Genomic DNA, 21,436 nt, shown 5'->3' with positions numbered 1-21,436 from the left:
AATGTGACTATTCAATGAATAAACATATTAATTGCCAGTCATGGTAGGCACTGTACCAGGTGCCAGGGATACAGGACTAAAGGGATTCATGTTCTCTAAGTGTCATTATAAGAAGCCAAGATGGCTACAGGGAAACCAGTGAGGGGGTCCAGGTGAGAAAGCATAATAGCTTGGATAGGGTAATGATAGTGGTGATGGAGAATAAGAGTAAGCTTAAATATTAGATATATTCTGGAGAAACAACCGAAAGAACATCCTAATAGACTGAATGAGGATGGTGAGGGAAAGAAACCTAGAGTCTGCCTCCTAGATTTCTAGCTTGAGCATCTAGTGATGGTGGCACCCTTCACTGAGACAGGAACCGAAAGGCCTGAGATGCATGTCACTTGTTCTTTAACCTCTGTTACATGCGCAGGCTTTGGCTGGCCCATCTTAGTCTTACATTCCTATAGCTTTTCTACAGATCCATCTAGTTCTCAATTCTTCCAAGCTTTTCCTGCCGATATCCATCCCTAGCATCACTTCAGTTTCATTTTCATCCCTTTATCTGTCAGGATTGGCTAGGCTTTGTTACGGCAATAAACACCCCAAGATCTTAGTAGCTTAACTCAACAAAGGTTTAGTTCTTGCACAGAGTACATGTCCATGGCGGGTCAGCGGTGGGACTGTGCTCACTGCAGTCACTGATGGGCTGTGGCTGGCAGAGCAGCCCCCATCTTACGCTGTGCTGGACTCTGGAGGGTTGCCATTACATGCCCACTTGCCAGAACCAGTTATATGACCACACCCAGCCACACAGGAACCCTACAGTGTGCCCAGAAGGGGATGAACCCCAACAGTTAGATGAACAGGACTGGGACAGGCCCCATCTTCTCTTCATCTCATTTAATTCTCATAACAGCTTTGTGAAGTTGACATCATTATGCCCATGTTGCATATGAGGAAAGTAAGGTATATGAATATTTACACTAATAAGCAACATATCACATTAAGTGACCTAGAACTCTCCTCACATTATCTTTGTAAAAGACCACTTTACATTTGAACACAGAACACTATGCTTTCCATTCTGTCAGAGGTAGCTCCCTAAATTTTAAAACCACCCTAAGCTGGGGAGACAAAAGCAGGGGACCTCATAAAAATTAATCAAAAAGCCACAGGGAACTGTAAATGACTCTATCTTTCATTTGTTTAATGTTCATGCCAGTCCCTACTGCGTGAGGAAACTGCAAGTACATGATAGAGGAAGATGCTTGGGTTTTCAACCCAGAACAATTCCTGTAAATTCTACTTGCACAGTATCTCTCAGACTCCTCAACCTCTTTGCATCTCCACTGCCACCACCTTAGTCTAGGCCAGCGTTCTCTCTCACGTGAATTTGGCAACAGCCTCCTAATCATGTCAACACAATCCTTGCATCTCCCCCAGTCCATTCCCCATTGAAGCTAGCGTGATCATCTCAAAATGCAAGTTGGGTTTGGTGACTCCCCTGCTTGAAAATGTTCAGTGGCTTCCTATTGCCCTTAGAAAAAAGTTTGAGATCCTCATCCTGGTTCCAAAGCCCTGCATCATTTGGTCTCAGTCTTATCTTTGCCACTTTTCCTCCTTACTCTGGTCCCCACCTCGTTGCCTAACTCCTAGTGATCCTGTGATCTCACATACAGGGAGCCCCTCTTTCTCCCTAGACTAGGTTATGTGTCCTTCCCTTCTCTCGTTTCACCTTAATAGCACCTACTTTGCTTTCTGGTGCTTATTACAATTGTTCTACGTTTAAGTTTATTTGTTTAATGCCTGTGATCCTCCCCTACTGCTTCCTCATATACCGCATACTCCAAGCCCCGTGAATACAAGAATCTTTTTTATTTAGTTTACTCTTACAAGCCAACACGAAGCACAGCACTGGCAAACAGCAGGGATTCAACAATGCATTAATATGGAAGTGCGGAGCCATGCTCCTGAGAAACTCTGGTGTCCTACAATAATAATAATAGCTACTATTATTAATAATAGCTACTATTATTAATACTATTAATAACACTATTATGAATAATACTATTAATGATACTATTATTAATGCTATTAATGATACTATTATTAATGATACTATTAATGATACTATTATTAATACTATTAATGATACTATTATTAATGATACTATTAATGATACTATCAATACTGTTATTAATGATACTATTATTAATACTATTATTATTAATTGTATTAATTATAATATTTTATTATTATATTAATTATATTTTATTAATAATTATAATATTTTATTAATATTTTACAATATAATATAAATATAATAATTATTATTATTAATATTAAATAATACTACTATTATTAATAATACTATTATTAATAATAGTAGCTATTATTATTATATGAAGAGTTATTATTATAATAGGAAGAGTAGCTAACACTCTGATAGTGTGTACCACACTAGTGGTTATATTATTATAATAGGAAGAGTAGCTAACACTGATAGGATGTACCACACTAGGCATTCTTTTAAGTAATTTTATATAAATGAACATGTTAATCCTTACAACAAACCCATGAGGTCAGCACTAGTAGCATTTCCATTTCACAGATGAGGCACAGAGGTTAGTGAAATGCCCAATGTCACACAGTGAGTATCAGAACCTGCATTTGAACCCAGATCAAAGTCTGTGCTATTGATTTCTATTACCAAATGCTTTCCCTAAAAACAGAATAATTGTTTTCCCTATCTGTCTCGATCTAAGGAAAAAATTAACATGTGAAATATTCTTGGTGTCTTTTTTTTTTTTTTAACAAACAAATTCAATTTTAAGGGGCCTCAGAGTTTTAAAAAATGTCTGCAAAGCTGCTAAATTCTACCTGACACAACCAACTCGGGAGAAACAAGCATACCCATCCCCAAAGCACACCCACCCCAGCCCTTTGTACTCTTTCCATTAATTTCTTTTAGGTCAAAAACTACCACTGATCCTTTGCTTAAATAATTCTTTGCCCTTGGGGAGGGTAGGGGAATGTTAAGAACAAGGATGAAAACTGAACCATTAAAATTCCCAAAGCCTCCGAGTTTTTACCGCAGGGCAAAAACACAGGGATAAAGTAGTGCACCTACGCTGCCTGTTTTATAACTCTGGATTTTTCAAGGAGATATTCAGAGATTCTTGCCCCCATCACAACTCCAGTTGGTGTAAACATCATTTCCAGATATTTTCCAAAACGGCTCGAGTTGTCATTGATGGCAGTGCATGAGTTCCCAAAGGCTTCCACCAGGGAGTTGACTTGTAGAATTTTCTCTCTCAAGGTCTGATTATTGGCCTGTGCCAAACAGAGAACAGTCAAGAAGAGACTCTAGAAACATTACACCAGCAAAGTTGCCAGGCACCCATCCCTTGCCCACCAAAATCCACATTGTCTTTTTACAGAGAGCCCCATTTGGGGGAAGTTAGCATCAACCACCAGCATCATTTTCTCATATGAGCAACTCCCCAGATCCGCATATGAATCAGATTTGGCTAGATTAGGACAGTAGTTTTAAAAATCCAGCCATATTTCATTTAAAATCCTTGACAGATAAAATGCCTAACCAGTTTAGAAAGATTTTTAAATAGATCCCGTAACTTTTCTGGCATTTATCATAATAGTCTATAACCCTTATCTATAAAAATTCCATACATTCTTTCTTAGTCACCTAGTACACTAATTCAGAGTGTAAGTAACTACTAGACTATTTTTGAATTCATTCTTTCAATATTGATTTCACCAAGCTGAAAATTTTCATTTCCCTCAACTTTTGCTCAAAGGCTTCTATTTTACATCCTTTCAATCACTATAGTGGCTTTCCCTGATCCTGTTCCTAGTGCTTAACCATTTTTACTACTTAATGGCTGAATGTTTCTATTACATTGAAAACATGAAAATTAATTGCCAGTAATCTAGTAAATTTGTGCTGGAATTATTCTCCTCCCTACGTGAAAGAAGGATAGCATGCTGACATCTTAAAAGGCCTCGCTATCAGGAGGCAAACATAGCAAAGATGGAATTGTCTTTATGTAAGCCCTAATAAAAAAACCCAGTACTTCCATCATTTATCAAATATGCAGTTACTCTGTAGGAACTTCTCGCCACAATATATAAAGCAGATTAGTCAATACCTTTCCCAAGAAAGTCAAATGCTGAACAATCAGGTGGGCGCTTTCTGTCTTCCCAGAGCCACTCTCTCCGCTGATGACAATGCACTGGCATAGAAAATGGAGCGTCAAGTGAAGAATTTATGGCACAGAAGCAACTTGCATGCTTCATATAACATCCACTACTGTACAACTTAATTTTTCACTGAGAAATAGATCTTAGGCATCTTCCTATTTCAGTACATAGAGACCTTCTTCAACCTTTTGTATAGCTACTTGTTGTTCCATTGTACAGATGTACCATAACCTGTTTTATCAGTCCAATATTGGGATATTTGAGTTTTTTCCTTGTAATTATAAACAACATTGCAATGAATAACCTTATACTTAAGTCATTATATTTTTATGCAGGTTCATCTGCAGGAGAAATTCCTAGAAATGGGGATGTTGGATCAAAAGGTAAATACATTTATAAATTTGACACACATTACCAAATTGCTTCCCTAGGGACTACACCAATATATGAAAGTGCCTGCTATCCTGTAGCCTCAACAACAGAATGTTAGATTTTTGACAATCTAATAAGTTAAAAAAATGGTATCTCAGTGCAGCCTTATTCTGCATTTTAAAAATTATGAATGAGGCCTCCTTCCATATGCTTAAGAGACTTTTCTTTTATGTGACCTGTCCATATTGTTTGCCCATTTTTTATTGTATTGTTGATATTTTTATCATTCATTTCTAGGAGCTCTTTATGTATAAAGGAAATTAGTGGATGTGGTATAATAAAAATTATATATTGGGTCTTTGTCCCTGGTTCCTGGCACTGAGCTTCTAAAACCTTTGGAATTTCCAAGAGTGGTAGGAGTATCTTTTGTTATTCCCAAGGAGCCCCTTTCAACCATACCTCAGTTTATTCCTAAGAAGGTGGTTCAAGGTGGGGCCCCTAGACAGCTTCAGACTGGTCATTAGAAAGACCAAACATGTGATTAGAGTGTGGGAACTTTCAGCCCTACCTCCCAACTTCTAGAAAGAAGAGGGGATTTAAAGATTAAGTTATACAAATTCTTGAACAATGAGATTCAGAGAGCTTCTGAGTTGGTGAACACGTTGAAGTGCTGGGAGGGGGATGTGCCCAAAAAAGGCATGGAAGCTCTGTGTGCCATGCCCCCTTCCTCCCCCCATATACCCTGCCCCAAGTGTCTCTTCTATTTGGCTGTTCCTGGAGTTACACCCTTCATAATAAACTGGTAAATGTAAATAAAGTGTTTTCCTCAGTTCCTTGAGTCATTCTTAGTGAATTATCAACCTAAAGAGAGTCACAAGAACCCCTGGACTGGTATTCAGCTGGGCAGATGTGTGAGAAGCCTAGGTACTCCATTTGCAGCTGGCATCTAAAGTGGGAACAGTCTTGTGGCACTAATCGCTTAATCTGTGGAGTCTGCGCTAACTCCAGGTAGTGTCAGAATTGAACTGAATTGTTGGGCACCCAGTTGGTGTTGGAGAATTGGTTCGTGTTGGAAAAAATACAACATTTGGTGTCAGAAATGGTGTCAGAAAAGACAACACAGTGAGGCAACTTCTTAACTTAAAAACAATATATATTTCTCTCCATTTACTTCCTCCCTATGAAATCTATGCACATTTTACAAGTATCTGGGAAAGGTAAGAATTTGGAAGAGGTAAGTTTCTAAGCTACAGTGAATCCATGTATTCCATTTTATAATCTACATTGTTATAATGTCATCTATTACTCAACAAACCCCAAAGCTGGGACCTTCCCAGATCTTAGGAAATCCACACAGTGATACCCTCAGAAAATTTGCTTGCCAAATTAGACTACTTCTATTTCAAACAGAATAAAGAAACAAAGAAAAATATACCTATTGAAAGTAAAGGAGGGATGAAAGGTTAGATATATGAGCAATGTGAATTAGAAGGCTAGAAAGGTAAAATGGATGAGCCTGTGTTTGGCATTGAGTTTAAGGTTTGTTCATTCTCTACCCAATCTATCACAATTTTTCAGCAGCTAAATGGTGTGGTGCATGGTCACTGTCAACCTCTGCAATATTTCATACAAAAAAGACTGAATCATGAAAATTCTAAGACCTTAATAGGAAAGAATTTCACTTATGCCATTCTATATGCTATTTTTATTACAATCATTGCCATGTAATCAGGTTGCGTTTGCACTGTTCTCATCATATTCATATTAGAGACATTTTTATTATATCTTATCAGAGAAAATGAGTGCTCTTGATGTGAATGTTTTATGTTTCTTGAAAAGCATTTTCACATTCTCCAGATGCTATGGCTTTACCTATGCTCAAGTTCCACAGAGCTGCCACTTCATCTCCTGTCTCTTTGGGTCAGCACCAGCAACCAGAATGGAAAGGTTTCAGGAAGACTTAGGAGCTGACGAGGAAGACAGAACATGTCTTAACTGGGTGACTCCGTAGGAAAGGAAGGTGAGTTTTTACCTGGTCTTTGCTGAGAGTAACCATGCACTGGTAAGCAGCATCTGCTGATGCAAATATGTGGGGGGGATTGGAGGCGCGTTTCACCCCATGATAAAGTCTGGAAAACTGAAGGAAAAATAATTAAAGGAAACTCTCCCCTGGACCATCTAACACTCCACTACCTATTGCCCATGAAACCAAGAATCTGTCACTTATTAGGGTACTTGTTGCATTAGGAAGACTGTAGGGTACAGGCTCTGGAGCCTGCAGGCCTGAGTTCAAATTTCACTTCTGTGCTTACTGGCTTCCTGAGCTAGTAAGAGGGAGTTCACTCTATGCTAAGTCTCCTTGTCTGCCAACTTGGTTTAACAACAGTACCTGTCCCACAGGATGTGAAAAAGTGAGGTAACCCAGTGTCTAACATGCAGTAAGCACGCAATAAATGTTAACTATTATTGTTATAGCTTGCTTTAAAAAGGTATCCTCAAGATGTAAAAATTCCATTTGTATTACATTACTATCTGCAGTTTGGAGTATATACATCTAGGGTAGCCTAACTTTATTCTTACTTTTTCTTTCTTTTCATTTGCCCTTGTGAGTTTTAATTTCCTATTAAGGAGCAGTATGCTCTTAAAACATCCCTTACCTGTGGAGAGTATATGCTTAGATTCTGGAAGGGGTTTAAGGCAATTAAGATGTCTCCAACATATGTGTAAATTAGCAAGTCTGCATAACGTTTCTGCAACTGATGGATAATTGTATCCTAAGAAGAGGATAAATGGTATTGAGAGTAAATATTATTTCCAGTCAAGGGATAGATTCTAAAAATGACAACAAATTTATTCTTCCAAGAACATCTTTCTTTAAACGATGAAAGTAATCCATTTAAATCATACGATGACCCTAATGATCCTAATTCATTAAAACAATGCCAATATTTACCTTGAAAGAAAAAATAGGAATACACTGAAAGAATTAGGCCCACTTAGGACTTGCTAAAAGACACTGAGATATCCAACAAAGATTTTACTTGTTATTGTGAAAAAAAACTCATCTCAACCAGTCAAAATGTTGTATTTAAAGTTTTATTTAATAGGCTGTTCCTACTGATAGAGCACAGACAGAATGGTAAGTTAATTTCTCAAAGCACTGCACTTAAAACCTAGGTGGCATAAATACAGAATTAACCACTTTTTATTATACTTTAGTGATTTAGACATTGAAAGTAACAATCCCCAGAGTTAGACTCAGCATAAACAGGTCCAGTGCAATTAACAGCTCTATTAAACATGCATATTTTAAATGGGGATTATCACAGACTTCAAATTTAGAATTCAAGCTATATTAACTTCACTATTTCCCTAAATGAAGCTCTTTCTTATGAAGAACAAACAACTTCTTAAGGGTTAATTGAAATATTTTATCAAATTTTATCAAACAGAAAATATTTTCACCTGATAGAATCCATCATTAAGGCTACAATATAAAGAGCTTTATTGCAAAACTCCAAATCCTTTTCTCTTCATCATTCTAGGGGCTATCTAAATAAACACAGCACAGGATCATAGTCACAGCAACTGAATGCTCCCTGAACTTCATCCCATGGCTACACAAACAATTAAACTGTCAAATGACCTTAGGAGGACATGGTCTACAACAGAAAGGTCAGACCATTCACATGAAACAAATGTCTTCAATGAGAATTGTCTACTAAATATTTAGTACCTCATCCAGAACCTCTAGGTTGACCAAATCATCCTCAAGGCAGTATTTTTCAGCGTCTTCCACATGATAAGGTCTTCTGGTATGCATCCTCTCGTGCCTAGAAATTTATCAAGAGAGTTTAAGCATTAAGACAGCAAATAATGTAGCAGAAAGCAGGCAGCAAGCATGGCTCATTCACAATCTTATCACATGATATGTTCAGAGACTTCAGAGACAGGGACAGGAAGCCCAGTCCAGGTCCCCAAGCTTTTCCTGCCACTGTAGAACTATGGGATAAAGTGATCTCCATAGTTCAAGTCTACTTTCTGCCAGAGTGAGGAGTGTTACTAAATGGGCCCACCTAATACACGTATTTGCTTTTCTTAAACGCCAAAGACAGCACTTCCAGAATAAACACCTCTGATTTCTGCTCAGTGTCAGGCACATAGTTCTCACTGGGGTATAGCCAATAAGTGCCTTACTTCCCTTGAGGTCCCTTTGCTCTATCTACCAGCACCACCCCCAACTTTTGTGACAGTCTTTAACCTATGTAATACTTTCAGAGATTAATATAGTAAATACCAAATAATTGATCATCGTTTATGTTTTTTCTTATTTATGTGAAATCCCTTTGTGACCCTTGTCCCATCCCACTCCTCTCTCCTGAGATGACCACTATTTGATGGGTTTCCTTCCAGTCTATTTTTAAATATTGGTCATATGCATATAGATAGCCATGAGCAATATACAGGTTCTGTATGTTTAGTTATAAAAATGATATCATACTTAGGTTTATACTGTAAGCTTACTTTTTTCATTAAACATTATGATTTTTAAAGTCTATTTATCTATCTATCTACCTATCTACCTTACCCACTTACCTACCTACCTAGTTCATTCACTTTAATCACTGGGTAGTATTATACTTTATGAATATGTACCTATTTATTTACTCAGTCCGATGGGGGGGTTGTTGTTTTTAAAATTTTATGTATTTATTTAATAATTTTTAGAGACGGGGTCTTGCTCTGTCACCAGGCTGAAATGCAGTGGCATAGTCATAGCTCACTGCAGCCTCAAACTCCTGGGCTCAAGCAACCCTCCCCGCTCAGCCTGTCGACTAGCTGGTACTAGAAGTATGCACTACTGTGCCTGGCTAATTTTTTAAAATTACTTTTTGTAGAGATGGGGTTTTGCTTTTTTGTCCAGGCTAATCTCGAACTCCTGGCTTCAAGTGATCCTGCCACCTTGGCCTCTCAAAGTGCTGGGATTACAGGCATATGCCACTCTACCCGGCCTACTCAGTCCTGTGTTGATCAACATTTAGGCTGATTCCAACTTTTTTGCTACTAGTAATAATGCAACACTTAAAGCTTTATACACATCTTTTTGTGTATATATGTGAGTTTTTCTCCTGGAGGGCACGGTTCACTAGGGATTAAAAATCTTGTTTGATAATCAGTAATAATCCTCTCTGGTATACTAAAATATAGTTCTTTAAGGTTTAAAATTAATTCAAGGTCAAAGTAGGCCTTCCCACAATTCCTTTCATAAACTCGTCATTCCTCAATGTGGTTTAGGAGGAAAGCATTGGCTAGAAGAGCTCTGGACCCTAGTTTCAGAGTTGCGAGCAATGTGATATGAGACACTCAGCAAATCCCTTAACAGCCAGTATATCAGTTTTCTTCATCTACAAATAGAATTACTCATGACTGATCTGTCTATCTCCCAGGTAGCTGTGAAAGCACATATAGTCATGGATATAAAAATGCAATAAAGTTGAAAACATGTACTAATTATTATTCTTACATCCTTGTTAAAATTTGGAATCAACAATGTGCATAACTACACACATTACTCTGAATATCACTGACTAAACAAAATCATACATAAACTGTCCTACATACTGTAAATTCACTAGCCCAGAAGCATAACTTCTTGGTTCTTCTCTGTCACTTTTATGCCCATCATCATCACAGCTTATGAGGATATCACCCACCAATACAATTCTATCCAGCTAGATCCTAGAAGCTGGTGTTGACTGAAAGTTTTATGGTAAGTACCAGCTAGAAGTCATGGAATCTTGATGTACACCCCACCCTTTGGTATGCATTTCACAAAAGTAGGTAAAAAGGAAGAAGCAAACTTATCAGCTCTGCATATTGAGTCTTGAGTTTATAATGCAATAGAAATGGCCAAATAAAACTGATTACTCTCTTTCTAGCCTATTAAGTTAAATCTTACCTTTCAATCTCCATCACTGATAAATTTGAAAAGGGATATTTGAAGCATGCTATTAGTCATCTCCAATCCTAGAATCAGTTTTGCTGCTAATTCATATAAAGGTCCAAAGTAGAATGAAGCTTAATTTTTATTTAATCAAATCAAATTTATAACCTAAGCATTTTAAAATTATTAAACAGAATTATTTATCTGTGACTTTACATATTGGTGATGGCAAAGAAAAATCAAATTGGTTTGTAATACAGATTTTTACTAAAACTCAGAGCTGCTGCCTGCCTCTAGCTAGCCATTTTGTTAAATAAAACAGCAGGAGGATACATATTTCTGATCAAAATCCCCTTCACATAAAACCTAAGAATAATTTTGCTTGAAGTTAATCAAAAAACAAAATACTGGCTGGGTACGGTGGTTCACGCCCATAATCCCAGCACTTCGGGAGGCCGAGGCGGGTGGATCACAAGGTCAAGAGATTGAGACCATCCTGGCCAACATGGTGAAATCCCGTCTCTACTAAAAATACAAAAATTAGCTGGGCGTGGTGGCACACACCTGTAGCCCCAGCTACTCAGGAGGCTGAGGCAGGAGAATTGCTTGAACCCAGGAGGCGGAGGTTGCAGTGGGCCGAGATCAAGCCACTGCATGCCAGCCTGGCAACAGAGCAAGGCTCTGTCTCAAAAAAAAAAAAAAAAAAAAAAAAAAAAAAAAAAAAAATTACACCACATTTTCATGAAATAATTAAATTACCATATTAAATTCAGCTAGTTTGTCTCCTTCTCACATTTATATCTTATAATTGCATATTCTGCACATCATTTGACAAAGAAAATCAATAATTAAAAAATTACTTCAGATCTGGTTCTGGTCAAGATGGAGTAAGCCCTCTCCACTCCTCACTGAAGACAACTAAATACCCTTGTCAGAATGCATGGAGCAGCTGTCTTAAGACTCTGAGAAGTTGTAACAGGCAGACTGGGGAAGGAAGTCGGAATTCAAAATACCACTGAACCAATGGTGAGTTTTCCAGGGTTTCTTTTTCCTTCAGTAACTCCTGACCTGGATTTAATGGCAGCCTGAGCTTCATACAGGAATGCCAAGCTTCACATTGGATGACATTTTTATAGCCAACTAAAAATGGAAGCACGGACAAAACCTTACTTGCAATCTCACAAATAGATGCAGTCTAGTAGAAAGTTTTAATTTTCAGTGTGAATATACACAATGCAATATCACTAGGATCAAAATTGGTATCTTCTGAGCCTGAAGCAGATTGTATGCTATGCCAATCTGTCTCACAGATATAACTTCCAAGAATCATGCAGATGTTGTCTGCAAATCTGAGCTTGATTCTTGTAAAAAATCTTCCCCAGTAATATTGTATTAACAACAAATAACTTTTTAAAAATTTTAACTGCTATTAGTCGCAATGTGTGGCCTCTTTCCTTGCTTACAGGTGATCAAATTCTTTAGAAATATTTGCTCCTAAAAGTGAAGTAGGCAATCTAGAAGTGGGTGTAGATGCAAGACTTCTCTACTCTGATAAAGAACACTTCGTTTTCTCAACCAGAAAAAAATATATATATGGGTAGCACTATTTCTGCCTTCCCCAACTAGTGTTCTTTGGAGACTGCTGCCCGCTTAACTTTCCTCCTCTGGCTATGGAGTTTGGAGGGTCTATTGTAGAGAAAAAGCATTATTTATTTCAATTTTTATCTCCTTTTAAAACATTATCCTAGACTTTGCATAAGCTTATAAAAAGTGTTACGTTGTTTTATATTCCTCTATTTTTAGTTGAAATTAATAAAAATAAATTTGGTTTAATTTTTTTCAATGTTATTAAGTGATTTGTGTCATTAGTAACTATAGATCTTAATTTCCTTTAAATTCACATGCTCCATCTAGTGCCCTACTTGAGAATAGGACCTATTATCAATTTTTGCTGAAGAACTCCTCGTTTAATGTGAAAATTACAGATCTCCAACTAAAAGCTACTTGGATTGAGTATTCCAAAGCTCAGAGGAATGGAGACATAGATAAATGAATGGATAAACAGCAAAAAACATTCTACTAAATCAAAAGTATGTGGTAAGGCACTGTAGTTTTAATGGCTCAGAAGATGTTTTCAAATTCCAGTAAAGTTTATATTGCTTTTCTTAGATTTCCTACTTGTTTTTATGAGTCTGTAGGTATGTTGGCTGCCAAGGCTGGCTTCTCAGACAAACAGAGTTTGCGAGTTGGAGCTTAGAGGGAAAGTCTTGGTTTCGACTGGTTCCTGGAGTTTGCTTTTGGTGTGGCAGTGGAGTGGGAGAGTGTGGAGAGCAGGACGGGCCTTAGGTTTCAGGGATCAGGTAAAGGGGAAACTGGTGCCTGAATCCATGGATCAAGTAGGGTGGGAATGAGGGCAAATCTGTACCATCAAGTCCAAGGAAATGGGTGCAACGTAAGAATAGAATCTGAAGAACGGGAAAGACAGAGCCAGAGGTAGAGGCTGGGAGTTCCCCTAAGACAACAGTGGGCATAGATGAAGTAGAGGATGGGGGTCTTTGTTCAGATCTTTGGCCCAGCCAATGAGTGGGAAAGGAGCTTTAGAGGGCACCAAACTGGTTCAAATACTAGAGGAATTATTCTCATGAAATAAACTCCTAAAGTGTTGCAGCTTTCACGCTAGTTTAATCTCTATATCTGTATTATGGTTAAAACTATTTCTGTGTCATTGTTCTCTAATATCCCATCACTGGGCCTGCTAGCTTCTTTGTTTGAGCTGCTAGTCCTATGAACTATATTGACAAACATATTTTGCCCAAAAGTGACTCATTAATCAATTAGCCTCTTTCTGTCTGCCAATTATGCCTGTGGAAGTGGAGGCTTCCATGTAGGTAGGTACAAACAGGGCTGCAAGAACTTCACATAGGTGAGACAGGATATGCTCTTCCCTTCACTCCCCAACTATGATGAAGCACAAGTAATAGAAGAAGGTGCTCTAAATCATAACTCAAACATGAGAAGGAAACAAATTATTCTAGCTTATCAATTCGGCCTAATAATAATAACAACAAGCAATATACTCCTAAGAGGTTAATCCTTGAACTGAGAAATGCCTGCTGGCTTCTTAGAGAGTCACCCTGTGTCAGTACCATTGTGAAGGTCACCTCTGCCTCTGCTCCTCCACACCCAGGATAAGAACCCTCTCCTCTATCCAAGAGTGGAACTGCAAGAAGTGGAGAAAGACTATCACTGTTACCAGATTCCAGATGGAAAAGGAAGTAAAATTTGTTGGGGATAGAGGCAAAAAAAAAAAAAAAAAAAGAGAGAGAGGGAATAAGGAAAAAGGTGCAGGCTCAAAGATGTCAGTCCTCAAGAATCTAGGACAAAAGCCTCCATGGCCATAGAGAGAACTCAGGAATCACTCCCTTATCACTACATTCAGTGGATTCCATATAAGAAGGAAAACATTACTCAAATCTGAGAATAGAGTACTGTTACTAAACCAAGGTCAGTGATGTTGAATATTTCTTCTAAATCTTTATTTCCATTCAATATACCCTTTGATAACAGAGCCAATGAAAGAGGGACTTTTATTTTACTATAACTATAAAATAATGGACCTCGAGCGAGAAAAACAATAGCAGACCATTGAGGAATGACATTATTCTACTGAAAGTCAAATGTGGACAGAGGTGGCAGCTGGATACCTTTAACTACATGAGCTGTATCTTTACCCTGAACTTAAGGCTATGTCTTTCAAACAATACAGTGCATAAATTTAAAATAGGAGAATTGTTTGGGTGGAAATTATTATAGTATCTGCCCATTTTTCATCTAAGCACAGTTTTGGCCAGAATCCCAATAAGTCAGCATCTTATCATTAATCATATTAAACAGTATTTGATATACCCAACTTCTCTACGCGGCAAGAATCAGTAACACCAGCATAAAATTAATATTAACTAACTTCCTCACTCATTTGTAGATAGACAGATATAGGTATAGATAGATAGCAGATACTAATTATAGCAAGGTGTACATTTATTTCTTCTGTTAGGAAGATAAAAGGATCTTTAACTTCTTGTGTGTCAAGCTTCTTCAGCACTTTATGAAGTAATCTTTCTGGAGTTACTCATTTACATAAGAACCCAAGAACCCATTAGTGTATATAATATGGGGTGCTGTGTGTGTGTGTGTGTGTGTGCATGCATGCACATATTTGAAGGTAGAAGAGGGAGAGAGTGAGCAAGGATTACTGGGGAAAACTCAGCAGTTAAATAGTGAGAAATCTGTTTTTAAAGGTCATTGCTGCGGGTTGAAAAATCAAAAGCTAAAGTCATTGTTTTAATCAGCCTCAGGCAAATTGCAAGGGCAAAATTACAATCCATTAAACAGAGCAGAAAAAAAAAACCCAGCAACTTAATTCTTCTACCAAGTAATACTTAGAACAGACCCTTGGCATTTAGGGTTTAACATCTGCGGTTTCAGCTAGTACCAAGCCACCTGCAGGGGCACGGCATGCTGGATCTTGTAATTTTACTGAGGTTCACAGTTGATTTCATGGTCGTGGCAGAGACAATCAAGTCCTTTCCCTGCCTCCACTCACATTCCAGAGAGTGGTTTCACTCTTCTCCCAATAACCCTTGTAAAATGATAAAAAGCATGTTTTCAATCTACTTCTCTGAACTTTAACAGTGAGATGACATACCAGATGATACTAATGAATTCAGGGATTTGTAAAACTGGTTTGGGGAAGAAGTCTTTTTGCAGATCAAGGAAATAGGTGCTGATATAAAGGAAATGACCAAATAGTTTAAAAACACCTCCAACAGATTAAGTAACAATGTACCTTCAGCCCATTGTTCACGTAGTTTTAGGGCTTCTTTAGCCCTTTAGGGCTTACTCCTTTAAAAGAGTAAGACTTGGATTAATAACTGCTCTATTGTACCGGAATCAAATACATGCATTGGCACAATTATAATTTACTGGAAAAACTTAAATTCCAGTGGTGTCATACATACACTATAATCAGCATCAGGTAACGGTATCTATCAAATCTCAAATAGTACAATATCACTTCTCCACAGGTGCCTCTGCTGTCCTGTATCTATATCTGTTGTGTGTGTGTGTGTATGTGTGTGTATATATATATGTGTGTGTGTGTATGCATATATATATATATGCATACACACACACACACACACACATATATATAGTGAAATAGGGATGAATCACATCCTGGCTTTCCAAAAAGCACTCAGAAAAGCCTGAATGGTTAGACCCAGGAGAGGTGAGACGTGGGACTAACAAACTCAAGCCCTCCATGCACAGTACAGCTTCTGCTCTATGTGAACAAGCCCTCCATGATTCTTAGCCTTGCTTTTGAATACTCTTGAATATGTGCCATAACTGAGGTGGATTTGATCTAAGAGTTCTTCAACTTGTCAACACTTAAAAAACATTTCTTTCTATTCCACTGAAGTTGCCCACAAGCTCAGCTATCCCTAGTTCCTAATTATCTATCAAAAGTTCCTAGGATCTCAGTTCTACAATCCCTTTTCTCACCATCCCCTCACTGAATCTGCTCTTCATCTTTGTTGTAATAGCCAGTCCCGGGACTAGATCAGCCTCAAAGTCAATAAGCCAGTCTGGTGTCACTTTCTTCCCTACCCCCAAAGATCCCAAGGCCACTCTTCTACTAACCTCGATTCCCTTGCTTCCTTGCCCACTCATCATGTCCACTGAAGTCAGTCTCCAGCCTCAAGAAGACCATAATGTCTGCTTTCTCTACTCCCAACTCCTTGCTGCTAAGAGTTAATTGAGATGACAGATGAGAAAGGCGGCAGTGGTGATGGTGCATTTTCTGAGAGTTTCTAGTGCCAAGTGCTGTCCTGAATGCTCTACATGCATTATCTTAGACGCTGATTAACTTCACTACAATAGGATGCTATTCAGTTACATTCCACCTGGGTTTTCTACGCTATTAAGCAATCATGATGTCGATCTTTAATTGACCCTTTATCATATTCCTCATAGTGACTATCTCAAAGATTTAACGCTTCCCTGGAGTCCACAATCCACTCCCAACTCTGAAACCTTGCTAAGTTTTTTTTTTTTTTTTTTTTAAAGGCCATTCAACATCAACTTCATCGCAATGCCTCCTCTCCTAAGTTTTCTGAGTACTTTTATCCAACTTTTCTGTGTCTTTCCCAACTTAGGGTTTCTCTCTTTCTAAAGTCAGCCTTCCTCTTAGGCCCCTGACCCACTCCCTCTTGCTTCCTCCATTGCTTCCTCTCTCTTCTGTCTTCATTGTCTCCCTCTCTCTATATATCCTTCCCCTTTACCTGTCCAAGTGTTCCCCCATCCTTTAAGAACTTGCATTCTTCCCTGCACCCCGCTGAAACTACCAACTTCTCTCTCCCCTGGGAAAAGTACTACAGTGGACAGAACATTCCTTACCTTTGCAGGAATGGTAAGAAAGTTTTCCCTGTAGGTTATAGGTTTCATTACTCTGTATCAGCTCTCAAATCCAAAAGAGTTGCTACAGCTGGAGGGCCCAGGACTGCTTAGACCATTGAAGAACTCTCTTTTGGGCAGAAAGCTGGAAGCTTTGTGTAATATCTGGAAGTACTTGGCATTGCATTTGATAGACTATGAAGACGTGTCTTGCAATTTCTACATGATTGCATTGTGAACCAGGCCAGGCAGGCAGCCCAGTTTGGGTAGGCCCCAACACACTTCTCTGCTTCCCTAATCTCCCTCAATCAATGCATCACTAAGTCCTGACAATACCATTATTTTAATATCTTCTGCCGTTTGTAATTACTATGATCTGCTACTAGTGTCCCTGGCTGCAGCTTTGCCCTACTTCATTCTCCATACTGCAATCAGGACAACTTTCTGGAACTCTTCAATGGCTCCCTAGCACCTAAGAAACAAATTCAAGCTCCTTAGGCCCATTATGACCTGGCTCCTGTCTACCTTGTCTCTCCCTCCCATGTACCCCACGCCAAGCTCCAGCCATGTCAACTAATTGTTCACCAGATTCCCCAAGCTCTCTCTAGCCCTTGTGCCTTGCCCCTTGCTCATTGCTCATTCTTTCCCCTCTACCTCGAATAACCCCCTTTCCTTGACTATCTTTGATTTGTTCTTCAGGCCAGTTCAAGGATCATCTACCCAGCAGCTCCAGGGCGTCTTCCCCTACCATCCCAACCCCAGATTGACTTAGGTGTCTTTCCCAGGTGCCCTGGGAGGTATCCCAGGCATTCCTTTATCTAGGTACTTTTCATGTTGAGCTGTTCTCACCTGATTCTTGTGTCTATCACACACCAGACTATTAGCTCTTTATCAGGAACTGCATCTGATTTGCCTTTGTAGTCCCTCTGTTCAGCATAGGGCCTGACATATACACATGTATAAATGCCTCTTGAATGAATAAATTAGATATTGAATAAGAGATAAAATGGGATATTTTTAACATTCAGTACCTCAGTAGTGTTTATTTTCATGATCTTTTACAGTAAGTAAAAAGATGAATTTGCATGGATTATGGGCAAGAGGTAGTTAGTGTTAAAAAGAAATGAAAGACTCAGAATTAAATAGACCTTGTACACTACTTCTACTACTAACATTTATGGAGGTTGCACTATTCTAAGCATTTTACATGTATTGACTCACTTAACCCTCAAAATAACCCCCATTTTATAGAAGAAACTTTGGAAGAGAAAGATTAAAAACTTATCCAGTTAGTGGCTGGCCTGAGATCCAAACCTGGCAGAGCAATAGATTGTTTTTCTTTCTCTGTTTTTTTTTTTTTTTTTTTTTTGAGACAGGGTCTCACTCTGTTGCCCAGGCTGGAGAGCCGTGGTGCAATCACAGTTTGCTGCAGCCTCAAACTCCTGGGCTCAAGTGATCCTCCCATGTCAGCCTCCGGAGACTACAGGCATGTGCCACCATGCACGGCTAATTTTTCTTTTATTTTTTACTATTTATTTAATTTTTTAGTAGAGATGAGGTCTTGCTATAGTGACCAGCCTGGTCTCAAACTCCTGGGCTCAAGTGATCCTCCTATCTCAGCCTCCCAACGTGCTGGGATTACAGGTGTGAGCCACCACACCCTGCCAAGTCAGTGGTTTTAACCACCACATTGCACTGCCTGCCGGGTGGCCATAACTGTGTAGAAAAATGATGAGTGGGTAATTTGGCCTCAATCATCTATATACTCACCTCGATTTTTCTGGGTTTTTTTTTTTTCTGCTTTAACTTGAAAAACCACAGCTTTAAATATATTGATTTATCAGCATGGAATGATATTTGAGAGTTTTTTCTGGTGGGCTGAAAAACATCTATGTAGCCAGCTCCTTGCCAGTTGCTAAGAGGAAGTAATAGTACAAGAGAGGTGGCAGGTTAAGTGTCAATTACGTGCACTGTGTTTCCTTTGGAATTAATTTTCCTACATCCTAAGGAAGTGACTGTTTAAAGTGTTGATACCTATTTGTGAGGTTGTATTTTTTTTTTAATGATAGTTCAAAGAAACACAAACCACTGAGTGAAACTCAAGATTACGAAGACTCTGTGAGAAGCCTTTGCCACCACGAGGCTTCTGACATCAAAGGAGTTAACAAAGATAAAGAGAAATTAGAGAAAGGGGGTGAGAGAGGCTCCTGTTACAATTTTTTATGGTAAAAGAAGAAAGGTTTGGGTGTTTTTTGTTTTTTTTTTTTTTAGACAGTGTCTCACTCTGTCGCCCAGGCTGGAGTGCAGTGGCGCGATCTCAGTTCACTGCAACCTCCGCCTCCCAGGTTCAAGCGATTCTCCTGCCTCAGCCTCCCAAGCAGCTGGGATTACAGGTGCCTGCCACTACGCCCAGCTAATTTTCTGTATTTTTAGTAGAGACAGGGTTTCACCATGTTGGCCAGGCTGTTCTCAAACTCCTGACCTTGTGATTCGTCCACCTCGGCCTCCCAAAGTGCTGGGATTACGGGCGTGAGCCACCGCACCTGGCCTGTTCTTTTTCTTTTTGAAAAAAAAAAGAGAGAGAGAGTGTAGATCTGGACAGGCAAAGTCAGGCAAATGTGAAAGTCCAGATAACTTGGCAAATGAAGTCTTAGAAATCATTCCATGGCAAATCCCAGAACAGGGAGACAAGGAGGAGATGCTGGATTTGACTCACATCCTTTAGATGCTGGGTTTGTTTTTTGCTTGGTTTGTATTTTCTTTTACTTCGTCTTCATTTTTGGTGGTGGTGGTGCTGTGTGTGTGTGTGTGTGTGTGTGTGTGTGTGTGTGTGTGTGTAGGTGGGTAGTAGGGGTGGTGGCTGGTGTACGGGAACCAAAACAAGGAAGAAAAGAGATTTCAGCTCCCTGGGGCTTAAACACAAGTTCCTGCTGCTTCAAAAAGACCCCAAGTCACAAGAATTTCTCTGCATTTCTCTACTCTGTAGGGAGCCCATAGAAACAGAAAAGGCAGTGGAAAAAGGAAACAAGTAGGAAAAAAAATCCACTCTGAGCTATCCAAAAGGGAACCTGGTGGAGAAAAATCAGCAAAATATAGTCACCTTGATACTACGCCTCCAGCTCCAAGAGTTCTGACGCCAGTGTTTGGCTTTTTGATTAGTAAACAGTTTTCTGCAGAATACATGAATATTTCCAGAACTTGTAACTTATGATATTTTATTTTCTTCACCTCCAGTACTTCCAATGTTCTTTTAATAATAATGGACTGGAGCTTATCTACATCCTGGATGGTTTCATAAAACCAAATAATTGCTGAGCATAGGAAGCAGGTTTATTTGCATTTAATTTTTTTTAAAGAGAAATTCTGCCACCCTCTGGACAGAAATCGAAGATCTATTTCTTAGAGATTCACCAGGGAATACTGTTTAAAGCACTTGCCCCTGAAAAGAAACATTTGTATAAAAATCTACCTTCTTAAAAAAAAAAAAAAAAAGAGGATGAGGTAGGGCAGGAATCACAGTTGCTTTAGATAGCATAAGCAATACCTGAAAAATGTTACTTAAAAATACTAAATCGACTCTAAGGAGTTTGAAACTAAAGAGAAAATGGTCTCAGAGCACATTAGAGAAACAGCCTCCAGTGTTTAGCTCATAATCTTTCCAAAATCACTTTACAGCCTACATTACTGCTCTTCAGTCTACAATGGCCAAGTAAAGGTATGTCACACAGTGTCAGCCATGGTTGCTTTCATACCTTTATTGGTAAAAAAAAAAAAAAAAAAAAAAAAAAAAATCCAAATTTCTGTTAAATGTAAATATATATATTTGTTGATTTTTTCACTAGAGCTAACTGAACACCAGGGCAGAGTAAGATTTCAGCTACTTGAGAGAAATTGGCTGTAAGAGCACAAATGGGCAGTTTGTTTCTGAAGCTCTCCTGCTCTCGTCCACTGGGCATGGAGTACTTAATGTCATGTAAATAAAACTGTTAAAAATGCAGGAATGTAATAACTACCAGTAATAATGCTGGGCAAATCAAAACACATGACATGACATTTTTATAAACAACCACAGGGAGAAAGAAGAAAGAGAGTACAGTACCTGGTTTTAGCAACAGGATTTTGATGCTTCTGGTCTTGGAGAACCTTGGCCAGCTGTTTTTGCAAAAACAGAACTTTTCCATGTACTCCTTTAATAAATGGGTGGTCAAGGAGATGTGTGACGGAAGGTCGCCTTTCAAAATCCTTAATAAGACACCTGTTTGCAAAAACCAACAAACAATCCAAAGTACAATCTTAGACACCCTGTTCCCCTATGAATATGGGAGAGGGAAAGAAGATAAAAGCTCATTTATACAACCTGATCATTGGTTAATGATACACAGCTCTTTCTTTATTAATATGTACCAGAAAATAGAAAAATAGTAATTCTCTATTAGTTGAATTAATTAAAACATCAGAAAT

General features: G+C 38.6%; 1 protein-coding gene across 2 annotated transcripts in view; it reads right to left on the bottom strand.

The window, feature by feature from the left end:
* MYO3B (myosin IIIB) overlaps window positions 1-21,436 on the bottom strand; it is a 460,851-nt gene that overhangs the window by 263,205 nt on the left and 176,210 nt on the right. For both annotated transcript variants that reach the window (XM_063712864.1, XM_063712865.1), the window contains exons 8-13: window positions 21,075-21,230; window positions 8,315-8,411; window positions 7,236-7,352; window positions 6,611-6,715; window positions 4,155-4,238; window positions 3,116-3,318 (exon numbers count right to left, since the gene is read on the bottom strand). In XM_063712864.1, the coding sequence (XP_063568934.1) occupies window positions 3,116-3,318; window positions 4,155-4,238; window positions 6,611-6,715; window positions 7,236-7,352; window positions 8,315-8,411; window positions 21,075-21,230 (762 nt within the window). The remainder of the gene's footprint in view (window positions 1-3,115; window positions 3,319-4,154; window positions 4,239-6,610; window positions 6,716-7,235; window positions 7,353-8,314; window positions 8,412-21,074; window positions 21,231-21,436) is intronic.

The sequence above is a fragment of the Pongo abelii genome, chromosome 11 (genome assembly GCF_028885655.2).
Source record: "Pongo abelii isolate AG06213 chromosome 11, NHGRI_mPonAbe1-v2.0_pri, whole genome shotgun sequence".
NCBI classification, from domain to species: Eukaryota; Metazoa; Chordata; class Mammalia; order Primates; family Hominidae; genus Pongo; species Pongo abelii.
This window is presented reverse-complemented; position numbering and strand designations above follow the sequence as displayed.